Source organism: Lampetra fluviatilis, chromosome 8 (genome assembly GCF_964198595.1).
Source record: "Lampetra fluviatilis chromosome 8, kcLamFluv1.1, whole genome shotgun sequence".
Lineage (NCBI taxonomy): Eukaryota > Metazoa > Chordata > Hyperoartia > Petromyzontiformes > Petromyzontidae > Lampetra > Lampetra fluviatilis.
In genome coordinates, this window is record NC_136282.1 from 11,074,219 (window position 1) to 11,100,948 (window position 26,730).

The 26,730-nt window shown below is 46.6% G+C and overlaps 1 protein-coding gene across 2 annotated transcripts in view; it reads right to left on the reverse strand.

Moving 5' to 3' along the window:
- Nucleotides 1–26,730, reverse strand: part of LOC144933866 (uncharacterized) — a 69,330-nt gene that overhangs the window by 8,018 nt on the left and 34,582 nt on the right. For both annotated transcript variants that reach the window (XM_078859109.1, XM_078859110.1), the window contains 9 exons: nt 26,318–26,403; nt 19,861–19,900; nt 18,290–18,370; nt 15,833–15,940; nt 11,686–11,795; nt 11,435–11,483; nt 7,250–7,370; nt 4,486–4,580; nt 2,395–2,460 (listed from right to left, as the gene is read on the reverse strand). In XM_078859109.1, the coding sequence (XP_078715235.1) occupies nt 2,395–2,460; nt 4,486–4,580; nt 7,250–7,370; nt 11,435–11,483; nt 11,686–11,795; nt 15,833–15,940; nt 18,290–18,370; nt 19,861–19,900; nt 26,318–26,403 (756 nt within the window). The remainder of the gene's footprint in view (nt 1–2,394; nt 2,461–4,485; nt 4,581–7,249; nt 7,371–11,434; nt 11,484–11,685; nt 11,796–15,832; nt 15,941–18,289; nt 18,371–19,860; nt 19,901–26,317; nt 26,404–26,730) is intronic.

The window sequence follows — 26,730 nt, forward strand, 5'->3', positions numbered from 1 at the left end:
TGGGGACAAAAAAAATCTTTACGAATAAACTTCAAGCGCTTCGCAAGGTCGAGTCTTTGTACAATCGTTGCAAGTTTTTCGTAAGATAACTTAAAGTAACGGTGCAGGCAGCTGAAATAGAGTCTAGTTAATGCATAACCGCCATACCTTAGCGTTAAACACTGTACCGCGTTCATCTCAATCTCTTGACTTCGAGGTAATATTGCATTTTATCTCCTGAATATGCATTGTACTCACATGATGTTAAAATTTGAGGTTAATGTACTCAAAGACCCAAAACCGCATCTGGTTCCATGGGCCAGAGCAAAATTTGGCACCACTAGAAGTATTATATATTTCGGCAGAACAGATAATGTACTTTGGCTGGTTAAAATGGATTATGAAAAAACATATTCATTAAATTGGATTCTTGCAAAATTTACTTTTATTCACAATTATAACAACTATTCTTTTTCCATGTCGGATTTGGTAGCAACTTTTCAAAAATATTTTGCCTGTGCCCACATCGACTGAATCTTGAGCGGTTGTCTGTTGCATTTGGTCCATGTAAGAGTTAGACCAGAAGATGGCACTGTTTGGTATGTTGTGGGCCGAAGTTGTAATCTCGCTTTTCGTCCCTGACACAACATGCCCTCTGGAACAACCTGTTGAGGCACAATGCCCCCCCCCACCACCACGCCCATCCCCACGACTGGAGGCTGTAAAGGAATTGGCCCACCCAGGCGTAATTACCCCCAAACTGCACGAGTGTTTTGGCAACTGGTGATATTCAGAGTTTGATGACGATTGGCAGGGTACCTGGGCAAAACGAGCCGAACCAGACCGTACAGTAGTACATACTCTGTTCGCCCGCTCGCGTGTTTACTGCCACCGTGGTTCATACACGATGTTGAGCTGAGAAATTTTAGCCGATCGAGTTTTGTAATTTCAAGTCAGTAATAAGATACAAGGGTCAAATGACGTGTCCCTTCGTAAGGAATGCTCCGAGACTGCATATTTATGAGTTCTGATCAGTGGCTGACAAAATGTTATTGGCGTTTTGTTCTGCTTGGATATCAGCAATATTAAATAAGAATTAAGTAAAGTCATTTTTGACAATGCACTGTCGGACGAAAGCTATCCCCCAATCGGCGTCGATCTGAGGGGTCGTTCAGCCCAAGTCTACCGTGCCTGTCAGTGTGGGTTGATGAAGCGAAGACACAGAGGACCAGTTCAGATGTCAGCAATAAATATGCACATGCAATGATTTAGCATTTAATGATCTACAGCCCTTCTTTTTTTAGTCCACTGCTTGATGAAGGTCTCCCCGCGCCGTGTTAAACACGGGGGTTGTTTGTATTTACTTCGCGACTCCCATCGGGCGGGCGATCGGCTCCGATATCACTCGCCCCACTCGCATTAGCCGTGGCCTGGAAATCCACCTTGGGTTGCCAGGCTTAAAGCACAGTGCGCTAACTAATGTGCCGTGACTCCACCGTGACTCCTGTGTTTTTAAACGAACTCTATGAACTGGTCCACGGCTAGTTTTTCAGAAAGACTTCACACATTTGTTTATTTCGACGATCACCAAGGGGTTGGCGGTCTTTCCAAGCGCGCGTCGTGGGACCCTGCATGGCGTTTGTTGTTGGACAGTGCTGGCTGACGTAACCCTTTCCCATTCTGAGATGCCTGCAAGTTGCAGGGTGGGGATCCCGTTCACCGCTGAATCTCGGAACGCGCGAGCGGTTGGCGTTTATTTTAATAAAAATGTTTTATTAGTGGTAGTGCGTTGTCTTTGAACTGTGCGCCTTTTGGCGTCATCTGGTCGAACACCATATGAGACTAGGCTCTAAAGAAAGCTGTCTCTGGTGTGGACCAATCAGTTTCAAAGACAATGCATAAATTATCAGAGTATTGTTTTTTGTTTGCATCTGACTGCAAGTATTGTGGTTAATGTAAGCATGATTCCTTGCAAAAGGTGTCAGTTTTGTTGCCAGAAAAAAGGGGAAAACCCCTATTAGTATATTTTGGTACTGGCAAAGGAGGTCCCATGATGATGAGGCGTAGCGCCGTTGATATTAAAGACATTGTACTCACCGCAGAGAACTGTAGCGACACGACCGCACGCTAAGATAGCCGGCGCCAAACTGTGCCATACGCCCTCCCGCACAGCCTTTTACTTCCGATTCCGTTCTGACGACGTACGTTACACAGTCGTACACGTACGTCATCGGAAAGGAATCTGAAGACAAACCGATGACGTACACGTACATGATCAGAACGGGAAAGGGTTAATAACCCCGCCGGCGCGCGGCACACTCATGCATTGGAGTCGAGTGTTTCCCCGCGACCCCGTTGAACCCGCCACCACCGTCACTGCTACCGCCGCCACCTTTAGTTCTTCGCCGCACTCACTCTGTCGAGGAAGCACTGCAGGAACCACTTGGTGCTGTAGAGAGTCGTGTACATCTCCTCCGAGTCCTGCAAGCGCAGAGAGACGAAGGGAGCCTCACGACGAGCAACCCCTTACACGAGGGACCGCGGCGAGCGCGCCCCGGTTGCTGTGGCCGTCGTGACGACCCACTGCCCGCCACGCACGTTGGTGGCGCGAGTCGACGATGCACGGGGCCCTGAGGTGCGTCAAGTTTAAAATGCAGCCAAGTCCTCCTCCTCACCATGGGAACCTCATTTGCCAGTAAAAATATGATAATTGGTTTTTTACCCTTCTATCTGGCAACAAAACTGACACCTTTTTACAAGGAGTCATGTTTGCATAGACCGCAACACCTGCAGTCATAATACAAACAAAAGACATAACTCTGATAATGTGCACTGTCCTTGAAGCCTTTTGGCGTCATCTGGTCCAACCCATGTGAGACTAGGCTCTAAGGAAAGCTGTCTCGGGTGTGGACCAAACAACTTCAAGGACAGTGCACATTATCAGAGTTATGTCTTTTGTTTGTATTATGACTGCAGGTATTGCGGTCTATGCAAACATGACTCCTTGTAAAAAGGTGTCAGTTTTGTTGCCAGATAGAAGGGTAAAAAAAACAATTATCAAGTCCTCCTCCTGTTCGCGAAGCCGAAGTCGCGGCGTCGCGCTGACGGGGCCGTAACGATGCGCGAGGTTAACATCGATCGTCGCGTGCAGCATGCGTCCCTTCAGGTGACGTGTGACTGAGAATTTATGATTTCGATTTAAAGCTTCTTTCGTGACTGCAGGGATTCATCTTCTTGGTTCTTTCGGTAAAGTCATGTAGAATGGAAGTAATAAAATAATAAAAATAAAACATAATAAAATAATTCTCACGACGTTTCGGCCACAACGAAAGCAGCCGTCAGACGCTGTCTTTCCGACAGACCTTTTCTTCACCTGAGGACGGCTGCTTGCGTTGTGGCCGAAACGTCGTGAGAATTATTTTATTTATGTTTTATTTTTATTATTTTATTATTTACATTCTACGTGACTTTACCGAAAGAACCAAGAAGATGAGAATTGATGCTCGTCGATTTATTTCTCTCGCGGGTCCACGTTGACCCCCCTGCAGCCACTCGTGGCCACTGTATTCACGACAACGTAAACAAATTAACGCATTCGTCCATCGACTCAACTTCGTGACAAAGGAATCGTGAGAGGCGCAAATCGTTACACCCTGAGCTGACGGGAACTCTCACCACAGCCTGCAGAACCTGCTTAATCCAGGACCCTGTTGTCATCGTGAGAAATGGGCAGCGAACACGAGGATTGTGCATGATAGAGGTGTCGGGGTGGTGGCCGGTTTAACGACACATTTATATTAACGCGATCTAACACAAATAAAAAAAAAACCTGTATTATGGATGATATTGTTCGCAAAAGCCTTCGTGTTAAAATTCGTATCAAGGGTCCCAAATTGCACTCCTGTGCAATTGCCAAAGTTGCACGAGGCTCGAGTTGTCCAGTGGCAGCCCCAAGAAGGGGAACAGACTACAGGCAAATCCCAACACGAGAAGACAAATGGGCCTCCGGTGGAACAGTGGGGTCCCCAAGTCGCCGATTCTCCGTGACCCCGACAGCTTTCAACCACCGCAAACTCTCGAGGCGGTCCGGTTGCTCGGCTGGTTAGCAAGCACGTGACGACGCAGCGAGTCAGGATTCTTACACTCGCGACGCGATGCGTGCATTGATCTGTGCGCTTGAGCAAAGATCGTTTGCAATTCATGCGAACAATATTCCCGTGTTACACTCAGGCCGATGGGATACAGAAAATAGAGCAACAATACAAACAAGAATAGTCAGCATGAGGTAGAGAGAACCCATTCTTGAATCAGATCGTTACTCCCCCCACCCCACCCCACCCCACCCCGAATCGTGGCAAATGAATCATTTGGGAAGGTGAATCGCTAATTGTTTAACTTAATTTGAAGGTGGCAGGCCGCGGCACAGTGTTAACACGCGCGAGGCGACGGAGTTGCGAGCGAGCGAGCGAGCGTGGCCCGGCAGGCTGGCGGCTGCCCGTCACTTACAAGGTGCTTCTTGAGCTTGGGCAGGAGCTTCTTCAGGATGCGGTCGTGGTGCTCCTGAAACCGAAGGAGCTTTGGAAACCCTGGCATGAAGAGACCTACGCAGAGAGAGAGACACGCAATCCACCGCTAATTGAGGGGTGTATTTCTCAATGCTTGCTTCATCTGCCCGCCGATTACCGATTCCTACTTTGCCTGCACCGTACAGTGTACCCAGGGCTTACTTTTAGCCGGGTCGGTCTGGGGTTCGGTGACTCGGAAAATATTTTCGCCCCGGGCACACCACATCAAGTTTACCTCTCATGTGCAACCCACTCCAGACTACACAAGCGGCCCAGAAAATATTCAGTGGGACCCGAGTGTGCTGCACATACGACTCGCGCACTCATCACCAGAGGTGTGGACTCGAGTCATGTGACTTGGACTCGAGTCAGACTCGAGTCATGAATTTGATGACTTGCGACTCGACTTGGACTTGCATAACAATGACTTTGTCCCACCTATGAGATGTGGACTCGAGTCATGTGACTTGGACTCGAGTCAGACTCGAGTCATGAATTTGATGACTTGCGACTCGACTTGGACTTGCATAACAATGACTTTGTCCCACCTCTGCTCATCACACATAGAGTGCTTGCCACAAATGAAGCACAATACCTTGGTGATCTCGTCAAGGAGCATAAACAATCAAGCAAACTCCGGTCATCATCACAGCAGCGGCTTTTTTCTAACCATCGAAAAATAGACGGTCACCGCATCGCGTGCTTTCAGATGCGCCTTTGCGGCCGTCTGGAATGCTCTCTTCCTTCCGATATTAGGAAGCCACTGGAGCTATGTAATTTTAAATCATCTAGTTTGAAAACTAATTTCTTTAGAGCCGATTTTTGTGTTTAGTTTGTTGTCCTTCCCCGGCACCTCCGATCACCACCGTTGGCTACGTGCGGTGCGAACTAAGTTCAACATACACACACGCAAACAACAGGGCAACACCACTTGCTATGGCAATCGTTACACGGTGACCTTTACCCCGCCTGGAGTGCACAGCACACACCCCCCCCCTCCTATTTTGATGGCAGCCTGGAGACGGAGAGGTGTAGCGAGAATGCGACGGAGCTAAACTGTTGCGATTGAAACACGAACGTGCCCCGACACGCGCGTGGGAAAATGCGAGAGGTGGCTGTTGCGTACAGTTGATGTGAAAAATGTTGTCATAACTCATCAGATCTTCTGACTGTATTTCTTATTAACTACGGGGGGGGGCGGGGGGGAACTGCATCTCGGAGCTGTCTGGCGTGCTGTCGGGTTGTTCGGCACGACGTTCGATGTTTTCGCTCCATGTCCTGGGAGCTTCAGTTCCTGAAGAAGCTCCACGGGCACGAAACGTCGGACATCGTGCTGAACAACCCGTGGTGCAACCCGAAAAGACAGCGGAGTGTTATACAACAGAACTGCCAAAATGCAAGCAGGAGCGTAACCGCACTTGATACTTGACACAATTATTTATTTATTCCCAGAGCCTCTTAATTTAACTTTAATGTCTCTTGTTTTTCTCTGCAATTATATGCCAACTGTGCTATCGACATCATGATGTAATGTAATCATGAGATGAAATGTCCAAAGGGGGTTTGTAGCATGTTAATCACACACAGTTTAATTGCCCATGCCGGTAGAAGCCAATTAAATTGATACATAACAAAAAAAATCATAATTGTATTTGTGCAGTCATTTTGGCAAACCGGGCTGATGCCATGCAATGTGTTAACACTCCGGAGCCTGGTTCAATCACATGCAGCTGCCTGGATTCAAACCCAGGTCCTCGATGGAGGCCGGCTCGGGTGACTGCCACCTCCCCTTAATCCGAGTTCAACCAGGAACCAGCAGTGTCTGTTCAGGAATGTTGTGTTCATCATCCAATCGCTTTCAATTAAACATATTACTCCAGGTTACAGGCTTCATGGGACATGGTGTTGATCCTGAGAAGTGGAAGCTTGCAACATATCTACCAGTTAGAATCAAGGTTAACATCTTTAATTAATGAATGCAATGTTTGCATTGCATGGGCATTATGTAATGCAATATTTATGCAAAAATCACGAAAACCAAACACTAGTTTTCCATTAGTAAGATGCAGTGTGATAAAAAGCATTTTTAAACTCCCAAGCTTTGTGTAAATGGTCGCTGTGTTCTGCATCGGCAGCTTGGAGCAATCTCTAGGGCGCGATGATTTATTAGCAAATTAAGATGCGACAACAAAAACAAAGTTTAGACTAGTTCAGCATCCAAACGCTATTAACCTGCCTTTAATTTCCACAACAAATGGGGCATTGATGAATAAAATTATTCTTAATCCCACGACATCACATGCGTTTGAAGCATGTGCGTAAGAATGTATGATTATTTAATATTCCGCGAATTACATGTGAATCACGTGGCTAATGTTACCGTGAAAACGAGGGAAAACGAAACGCGTATCGATAGGAGGCAGTAAAAACCAAACAAAACGTAAGCAAAATCTTGAACTGATTCGAATTGCCTCACCGAACCGTATAACCACTAGGGTGGCGGTGCATCGTCACATTGCCGAATGTTCCAACGCAAACGCCAAACTGTGGCGCAAATCAAAGCCCTACTTGTCGCCCACTTCGCATTGGCCACCGAGTGCCACGCAGCAACAGCAGCAGCATGCGTGTGCAAACAACCGGTGAAGGGCCCTCCTTGTGTGTGACGGGGTGCAGTGGGTGGGGAGAGAGAGGGGGGGGGAGTGTACCCTGCATGGTGTGCCTGTTGCTGCTCATGAGACGGACGAGGGCCCAGAAGGCATCCTCCTCCCCGAGGAACATCAGCAGCAGCGCGCCGACTTGGCTCATGCCCTGGCAGTAGCCCACGTCCTACCGGGGGAAGGGTGAGAGATGGAGGGGGCAGGCGAGTTATCATTTGCTGTCAAACTTTTTTTTATTTTGACAGGTGAGGCCCACTCAGCTGTAGAGCTCTTTTTCAGAAGCCAATTGGCTCTCGCAAATTATGTCCCAACGGCCAATGCGGTGGGAAAAAACTTCTCCTAGCCACCGTGGCACCCCTAGTTGACGGGCTCAACGCAACAAGCTCTCGTTCACCACTCACCCAGACAGACATCTGTGAACGGCTGGACATCTGTGACAAAGAGCTTCATTGCTCATCGGATTTCTCCAGGGTAAATAAAAATTCAGATTCTGACAGAGCTGAGATCGCCGCGAGCTAAGGTGAGAAACCTTTGAGGGGAGAAAAGCGCAATGTGGTGAACGTTCCGGATGCAGAGCTTTTGACAGCTCGAGGCTGAAATGTGTAACCGGTGACTCGTGCGGTCAAGACCACGCGGTGGGCAGCAGAGGGCAGTGCAGCAAAATCCATTGTTGTACTGTACTCCGATAATATATGGCATTGTCTTTTAAACTGATTGGCCTACACCAAAGACAGCCTTCTCTATGGCCTAATCTCCCCCTGTGTTAGACCAGAGAACGCCAAAAGGCGAACACGACAACGACAATGCACGTGTCAGAGCATTACAGCTCGGGGCGAGCAGCTATATCATGAGATTTTTTTCCACCATGACCAATGCGAGCTCACGGAGAACACCAAAAACAATGGGCGTGATTGTTTGCGTCAGCAATTAAGCCGAAGCTTGTGGTGGATTTACTGAACGGGGGGAAATAATGTCAGCTGTCCACGCGGTCCCCTTCCACAACGCCGCCGCTCATTGGCTCACGAACAGGCCATGGGATTCTACCGCGATTAGCTGCACTCTTAATCAACCCATTTTGTTTTATGCCGTTAACCTAACAAACACATCTGAAAGAACTTGGGAATTGAAAATGGGAAGTTAGGTCGAGGGTTAGCGCACATAATGATGACATAACAACGTTTCACTCTAATGTACTCGTGAACAAATAAGAAAACGTTAGTCATTTGCACCTAAATGCTACCAAGCCAATGTGACTGGTGGAATCTACTGAAAGTTATTGATGTGGTTACAATAAAAAAAGAGTATTTATGTACTTGGTAAAGTACTGAATTCTTGCATATTGTGATTTCGACAGTAATTCATGCGGTCGTAAACCTCCTTGCTGTACTGATTCAGGGGCGCCGCGGTGGCTAGGAGATGTTAACTACCTCGTCTGGTATGCAGGAGGTCGTGGGTTCGATCCCGACCCTGACGCCTGCTGCTGTATATTTGGAGTTTGCGTGTCTCTCTCATCATCATCATCATCACGGTGGCTAGGAGATGTTAACTACCTCGCCTGGTGTGCAGGAGGTCGTGGGTTCGATCCCGACCCTGACGCCTGCTGCTGTATATTTGGAGTTTGCGTGTCTCTCTCATCATCATCATCATCACGGTGGCTAGGAGATGTTAACTACCTCGTCTGGTATGCAGGAGGTCGTGGGTTCGATCCCAACCCTGACGCCTGCTGCTGTATATTTGGAGTTTGCGTGTCTCTCTCATCATCATCATCATCACGGTGGCTAGGAGATGTTAACTACCTCGCCTGGTGTGCAGGAGGTCGTGGGTTCGATCCCGACCCTGATGCCTGCTGCTGTATATTTGGAGTTTGCGTGTCTCTCTCATCATCATCATCATCACGGTGGCTAGGAGATGTTAACTACCTCGCCTGGTGTGCAGGAGGTCATGGGTTCGATCCCGACCCTGACGCCTGCTGCTGTATATTTGGAGTTTGCGTGTCTCTCTCATCATCATCATCATCACGGTGGCTAGGAGATGTTAACTACCTCGCCTGGTGTGCAGGAGGTCGTGGGTTCGATCCCGACCCTGACGCCTGCTGCTGTATATTTGGAGTTTGCGTGTCTCTCTCCCTGTGGTCGCGTGGATTTTTCTCTGGGTCCTCCGGGTTTCCCCTCCACATTTACAAATATGCGTTTAGAGTACAGCATTTGGCTGCTACAAATATCCACGTGATATCCCACTTCGTTGAGGTATAATTTGTGATAGCCGAATCGCTTCTAAAAAAATAGCTCAGTGGGCCTTACGTGGTCAAATAAAAAAAACATTGCCACCACCTCATGCAGACACCATTTCATTAACCCTACCTCGGGCTCGTTAGATCTCCCCTTCTTCCAAGTGGCCTCGCTCTCACCCCCTCCACCCCTCCCTCCCCCTTCCCATTTATCCTTCTTCCCTGATGTTGTCTCTCACGTACGTGAAACATCTTGACATGCCCGGTCGCATGTCGACTCTGTATAAATCGAGACGGCCCTTTGGTGTTTTTTGTTGTGCTCTCCCATACTCGACGTTAAAATAAGCAAAAGCAGAACGGGTAATTGTGTGCACGTGCGTTTTTTTCAGACAATTATGAGTGGCTCATGGCAGCTGAAGAGAGATTAAATCTGTTTACATGGTTCTCTTTGGTTTAGAGCCATGCAGCGATCATTAAAGGGGTACTCTTTCTCATGCTGTTTTTTTTAGCTTTACAATTTTGTGTTCCCCCCCCCCCCAATTATATCCCCATTATGTTAACGAGCATCGTGTCACGTGTCACGAGGCGTGGACGTGTCAGCTCAGAGCTTTCGTGGCTAGCAGAGCAATAGCCTGCTGCGTCAATGCCCCCCCCCACTGCCACTCGGCCTCTTCGCGTCTCCAAAGAGCGTCCGTCACATGCCCGTCGAAACGTGTTCGTGTTTTTTTTCAATTCTCAGAGCTGGGTTAAAACCAAATCCGATGGGTTTGTTGGCGACGAGACCAAGACCGTCGCCACAATGCACTTGGGGAGACCCGCGTTGAAACCCAGGATCCTTCCCCGGGCGGCATCGACTCGGCGTTCTGACCCACGAGGCACCCGGCCACCTCTTCGTGGGTTATTGTCCAACTCCTCTGCAATTCGGCACATCCCGTTGGCTCGTGGGTCGATACTTCGGGCTGCATGAACGCCGCCTCGAAGCATTGACAATCGATGTAAAATACCGCTCACCGCATCGGCTCCCGCATCGCCGTTACGGGCGACCTCGACTGATCTTTAATCGCCTTGTGAAAGAGAAGGGTGTTTATAGCTCATATCAAAATAACTCGGGAGGAGGAGGGGGGTGGGGGGTGTTGACCCGAATTCCATTGGTGGCCACGGTTAACATCAGTGGCGAGTGATAATCTGAACCAATCCTAGGCGCCCCTTTTCCGCACCATCACCAACCTTGCAGTGGTCCAGTTTGGTGAAGTACTACGGCCAATCAACCACGATGCGCAACAACCATGTGCAGAGGCCTTCATCCAGCAGTGGCATGACAAAAATCTGTAAGTACTGATTCATGATTATTTTATTTTGGGTTAGATCGTGTCGGTATTATAACTTCACGATTTACCCCAAATTAAACTAATTACGAATCATATTTGTCATGAGGCCCTGCACATACAATTAGCTGCAGATTATTATCATTCTTTAAATAAATTGGAAGAGCGGTGGCTTAAGTTCGATTTATAACCACGGCCAACATCAGTGGCGAATGAAATCTCAGCCAGCACTAGGCCAACCCTTTACCAACCGGCACTGACCAGAATTATAATGCATGGTCAACAAACTCCCCCATGACCAACACATCATGGAGAGGCTTCCATCCAGCAGTGAAGGGCTACAATTTAATTATTATTATTCACAGAAGCAGTTTAAAGTGTCAATCGAGACTTATTTTACCTCCTTAGAGCCTGCAGCATTAACTCAGGGGCTAAATGCTGACATTTGGACTTAAACGTAAAAAAACTAATGAAAAAATAATAGATCATATGCCTTGGTTGTGTGCGTGCCTACCTCCCTGCTCTCTATACGTGCGGTGTCATAAGGTTTTATCGCTCGCTCCTCGCATGTTTATTTATAGTTCAATTTAAATTCCATTTACAGCTCTTTCTGTAAACGAAGGCCAACGCAAACCAGCCCAGTACTGCCAAACATAAAAGAATACACGCGCCCCGACTCACCGAATTGTAAACGGAGTACGCCGCCAACACGTGGAAAAGTTCTTGCTGCCTGTAAAAGGAGGAGGGGAAAAATAATAATCAAAACCGAGAATGCGCGGCCGCTGATAATTGTTTTCACGAGCCCAATGAAGCTCAGCGCATTGGCGAAGCCACCCCCCCCCATACCTCCCCCCACTTGGTGGGAAAAACAAAAATTGCGGTGCGTGTTGGGGGGGGGGGCGAACGAATCTCTCTCTCTCTCTGGGCCTTACTTGACCCCGTAGCGCTCGCGGAACATGATGTGGTTGCGGAACGTCCGGTTGACGTCGAGGTCAATTTGCCGAAGGTCGGGAGAGCGCTCCCGTGCCTGCCTTCGCATCCTCTGCGAAAGATGCGAGCGCGAGTTAATGTTCAACAAGTGACGCACGCATGTATGTATAGTTGAACTTCTTTCGCACCGTACGTAGTTAACCGGACTAAACTCAAAAAGCAGTTCGAACGAAATGCGTCTTCAATTTAGATTCGGTCGTGCCGCTGCTGCTGCTGCTGCTGCGTTGGCAGTGGTGTGCACAGCAGAAATAACAGCGAGCAACTCGACACGTTCGTCAATAATGCTGCCTTGAATGGGGAAAATAAATGTTTTATGTGTATGCCTCTCTCTGCATGTGCCATGTCCTTTTTGAACGACATCTGCGGTCACGGCCTTCCATTTCGCCCTGTCCATATTTGCCGAAGAAGTCTGCATTTCATACTCCTCCGAGTTACATCCAAATTGTTCAAATTGCTTCTGAACTCAATGTGGTGTCTTCCTCGCCTTCTTGTGCCTACAATTATCCCAGCCAAAACTTGATATTCAGTCTTTTGCTTTTTCATTACATATCCAATAAATCTTGCCTTTTAATATACACATTTTGGCTATCCGCGAATCGCATCTGGAACTCTACGAGGGAGAGAAAGAAATCGATGAGATAAAGTAATGAGATAAAAGATTGGTTTTCGTAGGCCAATATTATTACACGAGAAATTCGCTACGCATATATATATTTCCATTTTAAGGAGATGTTATTGAAGAATGTGCTGAGTTTTCAGTTGAATTTAGATCAGCATTGTCTCTCGGAAGAAGGTAATAAAGAGAGCTGCAAATCTGAGCTCAAAATAAATATACGAGCAAAGCCAAACTCGGGCGGACGGAAACGGGGCCAAACAAATGGAGATATGTCTGTTGGAGGGCACACAACTGGCAAAACACTTCAGAGTATGTGTACCTACGAGCAGTCGTTGAAGGTGGACAGGGATCAAAACTTAATGAAATAACAGAGAGGACTAGAGCAAGCGGCAGTGCCTTTTGGAGAAGTGAACTTGAGAATCAAAAGCAAAATAACCAAGGTGCCAAAGAGAATAAACTTTCCCAGCTATGACGTGTGGATCTGACACACACCGATGCGTAGAGAGGTGGCATGCTTGGAATTGCACGAAGAAACAGAAGGAGGAACACACGGGTCGGAGGACATATGCAAGTCAGAGACGTCGTACTGTTGACTGTTGAACAAATAATGTCGGCGTTGACGATTCACATCACTCAAGAGGATGATGGCCGATGGTTGAGACGAACAATGTTGTGGCCGCCAAAGGAGGGAGAATGCCGGAGAGAACGTCCACCGTGGAGATGGAGCGATGGGATCGGCACTTGTGCACGAGCAAGACGGATTGTTGCATCGCAAGACTACGAGAGACTGCTTGGGGAGGCCTTCAGCCAGCAGTGGCTAAATCATCACTGATGATGACTGACTCTGCAAGTCAACCAAAATATTTCACGGAGCCCGGCTGCCCATCGTTGATGATTGCGACCCATTAATAGTACGTATGAACATAAAAGAACATTTCAAAAATTGTTTTTTAAATGGGATAACATTTCGCAGGCGGGCGCAATTTTGCGGCTTCATTAATGAGAAAGGAGAAAAAAGGGTGCAAGCGATTTTCGCTAAGCACCGTTATAGTTCCATGGCGGTAGAGACGTCGCTCTGCTATCATCCCCGCACATATGAACACAAACTGTCACCAGGCACGGTGCGCACGGGAAGGCGGCAATGTTTAAGCCGATGGACGTTGGCAGGTGTGCAAAGTAATCACGACGAGTCTTCTTTGTTCTTTCGGTAAAGTCACGTAGAAGGGAAATAATAAAATAATAGAAATAAAACATAATAAAATAATTCTCACGACGTTTCGGCCACAACGCGACCTAGCTTATTTTATTATGTTTTATTTTTATTATTTTATTATTTCCCTTCTACGTGACTTTACCGAAAGAACCAAGAAGATGAATCCCTGCAGTCACGAAAGCTTTAAATCGAAATCACGACGAGGTTTCAGAAAGGTGTCCTCGTGGCTCAGGGGTCGTAGAATTTGAGCAGACACCGCCGAGGCCCTGGATGTGAATGTGGGTAATACCCACGCGTCATTAAACCGGGTTCTCAAATGTAGTGAAGTTGATTGGTCTCAATTACCACGCCCGGTACATAGTGGGTCGTGAGTTCGATCCCGACCCTGACGCCTGCTGTATATTTGGAGTTTGCGTGGATTTTTCTCCGGGTACTTCGGTTTTTCCCACCACATTTAGAAACGCGTGTTCTGAGTATTTGGCTGCTATAAATTTCCACGCGATAAGCCACTTGGGTGAGCTTTCATTCGTGGCCAGGTCACATCTAAAAAACAAAAACTCTATTGCTTAAGTAGGCCTTACCTGGTTAAATACAAAAATAATTCGTTTCAATGGTAAATAGTTTTATCTATAGTTGAGCCAAGTGGAAGGTCTGAGTATTACAAAATATTTGGTTGACCGTTGTCAACGAAACGACATCTCTCATTGTGGGGCGCGTGTGGGAAAGTACGCCCCGTAGCAGAGGTGTGGACTCGAGTCATGTGACTTGGACTCGAGTCAGACTCGAGTCATGAATTTGATGACTTGCGACTCCACTTGGACTTGCATAACAATGACTTTGTCCCACCTATGAGATGTGGACTCGAGTCATGTGACTTGGACTCGAGTCAGACTCGAGTCATGAATTTGATGACTTGCGACTCGACTTGGACTTGCATAACAATGACTTTGTCCCACCTATGAGATGTGGACTCGAGTCATGTGACTTGGACTCGAGTCAGACTCGAGTCATGAATTTGATGACTTGCGACTCGACTTGGACTTGCATAACAATGACTTTGTCCCACCTATGAGATGTGGACTCGAGTCATGTGACTTGGACTCGAGTCAGACTCGAGTCATGAATTTGATGACTTGCGACTCGACTTGGACTTGCATAACAATGACTTTGTCCCACCTATGAGATGTGGACTCGAGTCATGTGACTTGGACTCGAGTCAGACTCGAGTCATGAATTTGATGACTTGCGACTCGACTTGGACTTGCATAACAATGACTTTGTCCCACCTCTGCCCCGTAGCGTGTGGATCAAGTGTCGCTCCAAGAGATCTTGGGAAAAACGCTGCTTTGAAAAATCTGCTTCCACGTGCCGCTCTCTGGCAAGCAGGGTTGCTCTCTTACGAGGGTAGGGGGTATTCCGAATGCACATTTTCTGTTATAACATGATGAAAGTGTGAAGATTTTTTTCTTTAAACTTAAACATCCACGCTGCCGTATGAAAATCTTGTTTTGGTTCAGCAAAGGTGTGAATCTTCAACTGCTTGCAAACGCGAGTAAGAGGGAGTTCTCGCGAGACAGCCCCTCTAGAGAGTAGTTTGCCTACTCTTCCACGCTGGTCTCGTCATCTTGGACGAGTTTGGAGTACCCACACTTTACCCCACCGCACACGACCTACCGATCGGCGAACGGGAGCGCGCCCATTTGTACCGCAGGGCGGGCAGGTGCAGGAAGGATTTAAGGAACGTTCCTCATCGCTTCGACTGCCGTAGCGGTAGATCCAACCGGTGTGAACTCTGGATGGCAAGTCGAGTGTTCATGCAAAGTGACCCACCACCGCAACGACGTACCGTAATCATAAAGAAAAACATATAGTTGCGAATCAAATCGTGACTAAAATTCTTGACAGTTTATCAAATCACAGGGATGCATCCATCCCCTGGTGTTCAGTGAGCTTAAAATACCGATCTGGATGTGGGCCTTTGAAGATGGAACATTTTGTTCCTTCGCTCGCTCTGTTGATGATGGAAAAAAAGCAAACGCTGACCTCCGGAATCCTAGTCTAGCGTGTTGACAATCACACCAGGGCAACATCCCGTTATTTTGCCAATCAAAACTTAAAACGCGACACAAATTCACCGTGGCGGCGTGGCAGCTTCTCGGCCGGACATGCCCTGCGGCCGCCACCGCCGCCACCGCCGCCACAGAAAGAAAATGTATGAACGGCACGGGGTTTGTGGCGGGCGCTGGGAGGAGCAGCGAACCTCGTAGACGCCTTTGTTGTCGGAGTGAGCACGTGCCACCTCGAGCAGCAGCAACCACAACTTTCCTCTGAGCTGCAGCGGAACACCCTTGTACACCCTCCGGGACAGCTGTCGGAACACCAGACGACGATTACTCCCGCCGCTCGGACCAAACTGTTTTTCTACCGCTGATTGTTATTTTTTTGTTATTTTTACTTTTTACATTTATGTGGCCATTTCGCTCGTGGCCAACTGGGTGGAGCGGAGGCGCAGTGGTTCACGCACTACGCTATGAACCTGGCGAACGGGGCTTCGATTCTCGGCCAAGGCTAACACTGCGCAAAGCACCGACGTTCAATTTTAAATGCTTTTCACCGCATCAGCTTTTTTCCGTATTTCACTAACCCACATTGATCAGCGTTGTGATGCATGGTCTCATAACAAAGCTTGCCGAGGACTTCATCCAGCAGTGGATAGGAAAAGGGCTGTGAATGGCTATTAATTAACGGGGCATTTGGATACTCTACACTGGAATACTTTATAATTTAGATTACTTCAGTGCCTTGAAATCCTGGAGATGCACAACTTACGCTGGATATATTCTCTGGTTCTATCGGTTAAGTCACGTATAAAGATAAAAGAATAAATTAAATAATAGCATACTACGACGTTTCGATTGCAACACAAGCAATCATCATCAGGTATAAAAGAAATAGCAACAAAAATCTTAACCAGAAAACTATAGACAGACACACAAGCAGACAGACATACCTGATGATGATTGCTTGTGTTGCAATCGAAACGTCGTAGTATGCTATTATTTAATTTATTATTTTATCTTTATACGTGACTTAACCGAAAGAACCAAAGAATAATTCCTGCAGTTACGAAAGCTCCAAAATTGAGATTATTACGCTGGATAGTTTATGTTCTATTCATCAGTTGCTCGTCTTGAGCGACTAAAACAGGGCAGTAAAAAGTGGTTGCATAGACATACACATTCGGCTGGGTGCAGCAACACAGCTGCATCCCATTCTACTTGTCAATCCGCTGCTGGATGAGGGCCTCCTAACGCAGTGTGGGTTGTGGGGATTATGTTGACTATACTTCATCACACTGGACAGCGTGGATTGGTTGAAAGCTGAGTACACTACAGCAAAGCATTTTGCTCTAGTGCTCTCCGCTGCTCACAACGTAGGCCCACAGCCCATAATGCTTGCTATGCATGCAATCATGCGGTCGCCCATTGAAAAGCGCCTCGATGCAGGTACAACTCTGCTTTAGCTTCCAAAATCTGATGAGATTGGGTGCATTTCAGGCGACCTGGTCATCTGCTCGACAATGTAAAAGCCAATTGTGTACTATTGTTGTGTATTATTATCATGGGTGTCCCATTGTCTCCGTGCTCCGTGAACACAATGAGCCAGTCTGTGGATGACACCAAAGAATGATTGCCACCCGGGCAGTGATGACACTATAATTGATATTTCAAAAGAGTGAAAAAAAATATTACACACGTGCGTCCATCGTAATTTGTATTACGATTTGTACGCAAAAAGCATTTACATTATTACGGAACCAATTTCTCACCCTCCATTTATATCGCTGCCAAATATTAAAATTCTGCCATACACCATTCTCCAACCCCCACCTGCTTTGGTAGGAATACGTTATATTCTTGCAAATACTAATACAGCAATAAAATGCGTTTCCCGTAAAAAAAGGTAATTAGAATTGTATACGAACACAAACACGACACGAGAAACCCCTTTTCCGCAATTCGCAGCTGTGACGGTGCAGCACTGCACACTAGTCAACAAAAAAAAAACATTTTTTTTCTGGCCTGGACTTTTGCAGCTGTTTTAGACTAATTTCAGGGTGCTGATTCCAAATCTGATCTCAGATTTGCTCGATCACATCTCATTTTATGCTATCGGCATACCCCATTTTCATTGGTTTTACCCGAAATTAACTCTGTCACTTGTGATTGCAAGTTGTTGCGAGTCAGTGACTGCTTTAGTGTTAAAATATGGTGATGTAGGTTTAGGATAGTGTGTTTATAATATAATTTTATGTAGATATCCACATTTATTTAATATTTTTCTTCTGCAGTTTTTATTGAAAATGCAATATTTGAAATCTCAAAAACCTGATGTGATAGACAAAAACTGATGCCAGATTTGGAATCAGCACCCCAAAATTACCTTACGACCGTTGGAATACCTTATGCCAGAACAAGTGTGTTGACCAGTGTAATAAGCGTGCGGCCACGGCGGCAAGCCAGCGAGCGTGGAAGCAAGAGGGGAAACGCAGTGGCGAGCGACGGAACAGCGAGCGCGGGCGGGCGGTGGAGACAATGAGAGGAAGAGAGAGAGGCTGGACGCAGACGCCTGTTTTTTTGTTTTTTGGGTGGGGGGGGGAAGTGTCCACGGTGCTGTGGGGAAACAAAACGCCACCCGCAGGGGACTCTGCCACGACCTTGTCGCTGTTCCGGTACTTGTCCCAGGTCTTGAGCATTTTCAGCCACTTGTCTGTCCGCTCGATCTCCAACAGCTTTTGCTGCACCAATAAACGAGGCAGCGCGATGCGTTTAGCACGGTGGGGCGGGGGGGGGGGACGCAACGATCGGTTAGAAATCGGTTCTTGCGTTCGACACGTCCCCCAAAAAAAATCTGCACGCGAGATTCGTTTTGTTTACAATCCGTGTGTACAAACATCGAGGTGGAGGTGCAGCACGGCAATTGCGAGCTCACGCCACTGCTGGCCAAACACTAAACTACTATTAAACATTTTGATTTAAAGCTTTCGTGACTGCAGGGATTCATATTCTTGGTTCTTTCGGTAAAGTCACGTAGAAGGGAAACAATAAAATAATAAAAATATTTATTTTTCGTTATTATTTTATTGTTTCTCTTCTACGTGACTTTACCGAAAGAACCAAGAATATACTATTAAACAGTTTTTTTTATTTTACCAGGTAAGGCCCCCTGAGCTATATAGCTATTTTCACAAGTGACCAAGTCACAAATTATAGCCTCGTGAAGTGGCTTATCACGTGCAAATTTATAGCAGCCAAAAACTCTTAAACGCATGTTTCTAAATGTGGAGGGAAAAAGTGGAGGACCCAGAGCAACATGCACACGACCGCGGGGAGAGAGACACACAAACACACTCCAAATATACAGCAGGTATCGTCAGGGTCGGGATCGAACCCACGACCTCCTGCATACCAGGCGAGCGAGTTAAACTCTCACCACTGCAGCGCCCCCCACTGTGGGGGGGGGGGGAGTGAGGGGTTACCCACACTCTATGCCCCACGTGCCCGTTTATACTGCCGGGTGGACAAAGGCGGGGAGAGCAAGACTTGTGGTACCATTGTTTCAACTGTCGTGCCGGAAAACAAACCGGCGACCTCCAGATTGCATGTACAATGTGATAACAATCCATGGATGTTCATGCGAGTACAGTATTTCACTGCTGCAAGGACATTCTTATAATTTGAAAATATATAATTTCTGAATCGAACCATGACTGGGATCAAATCACAGGGATGTACCCATGATGGCCAGTGAGCTTAAAATCCAGATCTCGATGGGCTCCTTTAACTAAAAAAAAAATTAGGAGCTTGTCATTCTTTCCCTTTGTTGAGACAAAATGTCTTTCGGTAGTCATTTTGAGGGCAGCTTCCTGTGTACTACTATTAAACAATTTGCGCGGTATGTATCATTCTATTCCACATTGATAGGTGACAATCGGCAGGTTAACAAGTGTGACCAGTGTGAAACCCACAGGCTGAGCTTTGACAAGGGCTGCATAAATTTGCGCAGGGCTCAGCCAAGGAGCCTTAACCTGCGAGTGCGAACATCCTGTATAAATATGCTTTGCCCATTTAAAGCAGGATAGTGTTGACCAAAGCCAATTCAACTCTGGAGCCAGTGTCAACGAGATGACCGGAGGGAAAAAAAACTAGCGCACTTTGAAAACAACTTTCGCCGAGGTTAACACCTGCCGGCCAAAGTGCGGCTGGATCTCATCGATTCATCACTTGCCTTCTCCTCCAGTGCATCTGGAACGGGTAGGTCTTCGTTGCTGCAAAAGAAACCAAGGCGAACGTGTTAACACTGCTGGCTTGCCGGGCTATGCAGGCTGCCACAGTGTTCAGAGAGGCAGGGCTCAAGAGGGATCGTTTATGCACCTGATCGTCACGCACCTTTACATCATCCGCACCAAGTTTACACAACAAAGGCCCATTCCTAACAGCGTGCTTCAGCCGCACCGAACCTCACAGAAATAATATTCAGGGCCTACCTTGGCTCCTCCCACCCTCAACCAGTATATATACAAGGACTGTTTTCTTGGAATTTCTCTCACTTGATACAGCTATCGTGCTGTGACGGTTCCACCTGAAGACGGAAGCTTGTGTTGCCTCCGAAACGTCGTGATTTTTATTTTATTTTTTATTTTACTTTTATTAATTGTAACTTTTTTTAACCTACGTGACTTTACCGAAAAAAACCTAAGAATATGAATCCTTGCAGTCACGAAAGCTTCAAATCTAGAATCGTTTATGGAGTTTGTGGATAAATCCCTCCCGTACAAAGGAGGTCGCTCTTCCTCCACGACTTCTCAAATGCTCCGGAAGCAGAGCCGATGAGGCTCTATCTGCTGCTTCTCCCTCCCACCCGGCTATCCGTGCTGTTGACTCCTTTTGAAGTTTAAGCCTCATTAAGATAGTTTTCCTCTCCCTTTCTATGATTGTCTCATCACTCAAAAAATGAAAAAAGTAAGCATGCATGATCTTTTTGTCCCCGTACAGCTCACGGTTTGTTTTAGACGGAATCCGAAATGTTGTACAGTATGTATGTTGCACTTCTTTCGCACCGCACGTAGCCACCCGAGCTAATCGGAGGTGCAAAGTTCAAGTACTGTATTGCAACACGTAGCCTTTCGCAATCAATATTATCCATAAGAGGGTTTTTTTTTGGGTCAGATCACGTAAATATAAATGTGTCGTTTTAAAAAATCGAATTGTAAATGTTGTGGGTTTACTCTCCAACACACCGGTGTTTGGAACTAGTAACTAATTGGCACGCTTTGTTCACGTGACAAATCTTCCTAATTGGCTGAGCCGGGTGGTGCCGGCTTGAATGACACATTTATATTTACGCGATCTAACCCACAAACAAACCCCTCTATTATGCTGTATTGCAATTTAAATGAACAAGCTGCACGAGTGAAGTCCATGTCGTACACGTCAATCGGTCACGTTGCACTGCTGCTGCTGCTTTTGTGTCGTTGGCAGTTTCACGTGAAACGCGGCAACAAACCAAAGCGCGGCGTGCTCGCAGAATTGTGCGGCGCAGGTGCCCACGCGAATGAGCGGCACCTCGGTTACGTCTTCAATGCGACCGCCAAGTGCACTTGCATTGGTGCCATGAACACGCGTTTATATGCATACACGCCTACTCTTGATACATTACAGTGAACTGTCCAGGTCCACGCAGCAGTATGAATGAGTCCACCACAGTCATATTCTTGGTTCTTTCGGTAAAGTTACGTAGAAGGGAAATAATAAAATGATAAAAATAAAACATGATTAAATTCTCACGACGTTTCGGCCACAATTTTATTATGTTTAGCTTTTATTATTTTATTATTTCCCTTCAGGGAACTGAACTGGTATGGACTCAATAAGTGCCACAGAAACCCACTGATCCCCTGAGTCATTTTTTGTATGTTTTATTTATTTTTTATTTATTTTTTACAATTTCCTGCTGAAATTAGCCTTAAACCAGTGGTGGAAATTCAACATTCCACTGATGGGGACGAGGCAGAGGTCGCAACCGGGTTTACCCGATACCCGTACCCTACCCGATACCCGGTTACCCGTACCCGGCCGGGTACGGGTACGGGTAGCCGTTTGCGACCCTGGTGCGGCCGGGTACAGGTACGGGTAGGCCGTGAGTCACTGGTGAGTATCCGTTTGTCACTCATTTCGGGTAGGGTACGGGTAGGGAACGGGTACCCGTACCTGGCCGGGTGCGGGTACGGGTACCCATTTGCGACCCTGGTGCAGCCGGGTACGGGTACGGGTAAGTAATCAAAACCCGTTTGCGACCTCTGGGACGAGCGCGGGAGCGCAATGTCCACTTGCGGTTCCACCCCACATCGGACGCGATCCACTGGGGCGCCGTTTCGAGCGGCAGCGCGCAAATCGCGAGGCGGCGAACGTTGCAGCGCAGCCGGGAGGGGGGTCGCCTACAAAATCTTACAGAGTCGTTGTTTAAGCAATGGGGTTCACATGCTGACGCGCGTGCGGACGTCGCTATTTTGAAAGTGCTGCCATGCATAATTTATCGTGTTGCCGGCCCGCTCAACGTAATAGTGTAAGCGTGCTCCGTGCTCGGATTGCAGAAGAATGCGATCTATCCCTGGCAGGTTCTTTAGGCGACTGAGTTATGCCCTGCAGTGGTAACCCGAACCCCGCCAGGATTTACCACACGCCAACAGGAAATTATAACCAATTTCCTGCATCTTAATCGCCGAGACCGTGGCAACACCAGCCTAATGACTTTAGTAATTTTTTTGGTGGACCAGGTGGCTTGGCGGTTAGAGCACGTGGCTCACGGCCGAAAAGGTTTCCGCGTTAAAATCCTGGTTTGAGGTTGACTCGGCCCATCATCCCTCCAAGGTGGATACAATTGGTACTACTCTGTGGCGGAAGTCAACAGCGGTTGTCTTGTACAGATTCCCATCGCCGTCATAGGAATGTGGAATATCCGCCACTGGCTCAGGACCGTCAACGGGGAGTTGAGCACTGCCTCACTGCTCATTTGAGCAGGAAATCATGTTCACTATTTTTGTTTGTGCGTGCATAGTGATATTTGGGTTTGTCTCTGGCATCTAGTCTGTCTCTGGCAGGGCCAAATATGATATTGTGCTTGGGCAGCCAGGCTATGGCAGCTTGCGATGCCCTCAGACTATATGTGTGGTGTTCCTTCCAATGTAATTTCTTTCCTATGATTGCTTTAAAATTCTCATTCTGTGCGCCTTTGGCTTCCCTGAAAATTATGGCTATTAAAATGTTCATGGGTTTTTTTTCGTACAATTTAAACTGTTCAGTAAAAGTGCTCCCCATTCCTTTGCATGATCACGTTGGGTAAACAAGCGCACGTTGATTTAATTGGCATAGATTCAGGAAGGCTTTTGTGATCCCCTATCAGAAACTAATATGTCTTGCTCAACTGGTTATGTGCGTTAGAAAAACATTGTAATCACATGTTTTATGTGAATCTCTTCATTATATAACAATAATTAAATTGACATCCCTTTGTCGATCCACTGCTGAGTCGCCTTCAAAAATGTATTTTTCCTGAAATACAATTTGTTGCATTGATTACCATTATCTGGGCAGCTATTGTTTTCTTTGTGAATTAATATTTGATTTGTATTTTGATATTCTACTGCCGTGCCCTTCCTCAGGAAAACGAGTCATTCGCCGAAGTGCATTTCTAAATGTTTCATTGTTGTGTACGTGTATAAATATCCCGTTCAAAAACAAATCCATGTGCGCACTGTCTCTTTACAATTAACTATGTACAAGTCAGCATATTTACTAAATGTGTAGCATCCATATACCGCAAATTCGCCTTTGCATATGCTTGATTAGCGAACTTGAGCATGGTTTGATCACTCGCGAGTAAATGAGCAATGCGACCCTTTAATCTGGGTCACACATGTGCCACAATAATTCAAACAGTCGACAATGTGTTCTCCAAGGAGTGGCTTTCTCGACGGTCATATTGCTCAACACACTTTAAGTATTGCCACTGTATCCGTAAGAATGACACGATTCCTTTCCCAACTCCAAGAATAGGCATTTCCGAAATGCTTCACGAGGCGAGATATTAACTGATGAGAGCAATTTTTGGCTGACACTGAGGTCACCGGACTGAAGTGCATACCAATTCTGATAACCAGGCCAGGATTATGGTCACCCTTGGGCTCCGTGCCAGGACCTTATCTTGGGTTCCCACGCCTATGTTCACATTCCTATATCATCCCCTGCCTCTGCTTTTAGAGGCCCTCACGGGCAACATCTCCGATTTGGTTGCTGGTTCATTGAAAAGTTGAGTTCACTTAGGCCTCACGTCAGTGAGGCCTAAGTGAACTCCCACTTAGGCCTCACAATGGGGGAGCCCTGAAGCCTCGGAGCGCAAATGTTTGCGGTCATTTACAGTCTGCTTCACAGCGGACAGTTCAGATCCTGTGACATCATTCGAGAAAGAGTAGGCCACGTGTGCTAGCATCACAGTCCACAAATTGTGCCATATTTGCAGATTACTTGCAAATTGGCCAACTGGGTAATGCCGTACATGGCAAAAGCGCAAATTGCTGTGAAACTACTGCAGACTATAATTGTTTGTGAAATGTAGTGCCCCATACACAAGTCTTGCGCTAAAACAATGCCACGAATATTCGGAAGCGACTGGAGCTATGAACATTTAAATCTAGATTGAAAATACATATCTTTAGAACTGCTTTTTGTGTTTAGTTTGTTGTCCTTCTCCAGCACTTGCGATTAGTGCAGTTGTCTCTGTATGGCGCAAAAGAAGTTCAACATACATACACATACCTGTAAACCCATATTGTTTACCCGTATTCTTGTCCAGGGAAATTGAGTAAAACATGTTTTTGCCTATCTGTTTGTGTTTCTCCCTTGTGATGGGACTTTGTAGGATAGATGTTGATATTTATAAGGGCACGGGGTGACCAATGAGGTCTGAATTGGTCTATAATAAGGTAGGCACTGATAAGGGGTTGACAGGTATGCATACACAGGAATATCAAAGATGGCCATCGTTAAATGCAAATTGAAGCCAGGCTGTTGCTCTGGGATTGCTACAAACCCTGACAAGCCCCAATAATGCATACCCAGAGTGAGAATAACCTGGACCAGCTTACTCGCCTAACATGAGAACGGAAAGTTAAAGAGTAACCATTGTCTCAACGTCCTCCAAAGCAGTAAATTTGACACTGCGGTTAGTGGTGTGCCCATGAACGCGGCCAACAAGGGTGTAACGCACACGTGGCTACGAGACAAAAACAATATGGAGTGGAGCACGTACAGTGGGCCCACGTACAAACCAGATCAGCGTGTTCATTGAGCTTGTGAGGACGGTATTCATACACGTGGCGTTTACAGTGGCCCACCACAGAGGAGCTCCTGGGCAAGGTGGTGGCTGGGAACAGATCTCTCTGTTTGTCGATCACTCACGGCTTAAGGCCGTCCTGGTGTGGTGGCGACTTAGGCGAACTGGATTTTATATTCAGAACATGTTTTGGGATTTTCTTTTTTAAATACCAACATTTCATGCGTAAGTTTCTCGGCAATGTAAGTACAGGTATGTGTTATGGTCAGGCTTATAAGTTGCTCTCCATTCAATTAGTTTAAATCCTTCACTATCATTGAAGATACAACTCAATTCGAGATTCAATAGAATACTGGTAGGATGGTACTACGTAACTCTGCATGGCACAGAGTGGAGTACTAAACAGGTACAAACACTCAGTAATTGGCTGTAAACGTCTTATTATATAGAGAACTGCAGAGCATGGGCAACTAATTGTTGGTAGTTCCTGCTTACCGCCTGGCTGCCCTCCATCTTGGCTGTGGTTACTCAGGGTTAGTGAGATGCAATTTGTATGAACGACGCAATATATAACATAAAAAAAACTACATTTAGTTTCCAGATGAAAGCTTATGTCTGTAGATTCAAAAACTTTCAGTGAGACTACAATTATCCATGCTCCCAATTACCTGCTCTCAGAATCAATCAGCATAAAATCGTAATGTTCACACATCGATTCCATTGTCCGTGCTCATCTATGAATTATGAGCGGTAACCCAGATATCTTGACTTATTGTATTATAGGCCACGGGTAGCTGTGTGGATATGAGAGTAATTCTCGCGAATAATTGTGGGTAATAGGATGTGCTAATAGTGCTCCCCACATCAGCTCAAATAAGAAGAATGTCACTGTAGAATACTTGATAAAACTAAGTTCATTATGTAAGATCAGATACAAATTTGTACCATTTGGTATACAAACTACTTTAGAGGCCTGAGGCATGACGAAGACTTTAAACTTCATCCTTATTTAGTCCTCTGCCCATTTGCAGGTCCATGCCTCAAAAGGCCATCCATCCATCCTGTTTGATATCGAACTTTCTTATTCATTTCACTCCACGAGGGTCCACTTCCTTCAAATCACCAAACAACATATTTCTTATTCTGCCTCTTGGCCTCGTTCCCAACATCCTTCCTTCCTTCCTTGTAAAACATTGGACCCCCATCCGCAACAAGCCAGCCGTATTATGGGGAGCTTCACATTTGAGAGCGAAAAAACAACAACCCAGAACAGCTCTTCGCGTTGCACCGCGATCGTGTGACCGCATTGGGGAGAAGCCCCTTGCGGGTGCGAGAAGGGATGGCAGAGTCTCACTGGAGGAATCCAAAGCGATCGGTGACTCTATAGATCCGGAAGTCGGCATCTTCCCACGGGTCGATTTCCACTCCGTCCTCACGGCCCTGCCACGCGCACAAACAGGCAGCGGTGTCATCACGGTGTCACTGTTGTCCGGCTGGACTCCCACGGCGTAAACGGCCAATAGCCATAGGCAACAAATCCATTGCTAACGATGTGAAACATTTCATAGCAACGGTGGAGTGTGAAAGTGCACTTTGTATTCAGAACGCTCGTGAGGTGGCTGGGATGATATTTTATTAAAATCGAGGCTGGTATGCCTCAACTTGTTGTAATGAAGGGTATTTTCATTATTTTATTCTCCCCTTCTCTATTTTTATTGGATGTTGCCGTGGTGTAGTGGTTATCACGCTGAACTTGCAGTCCAGAGG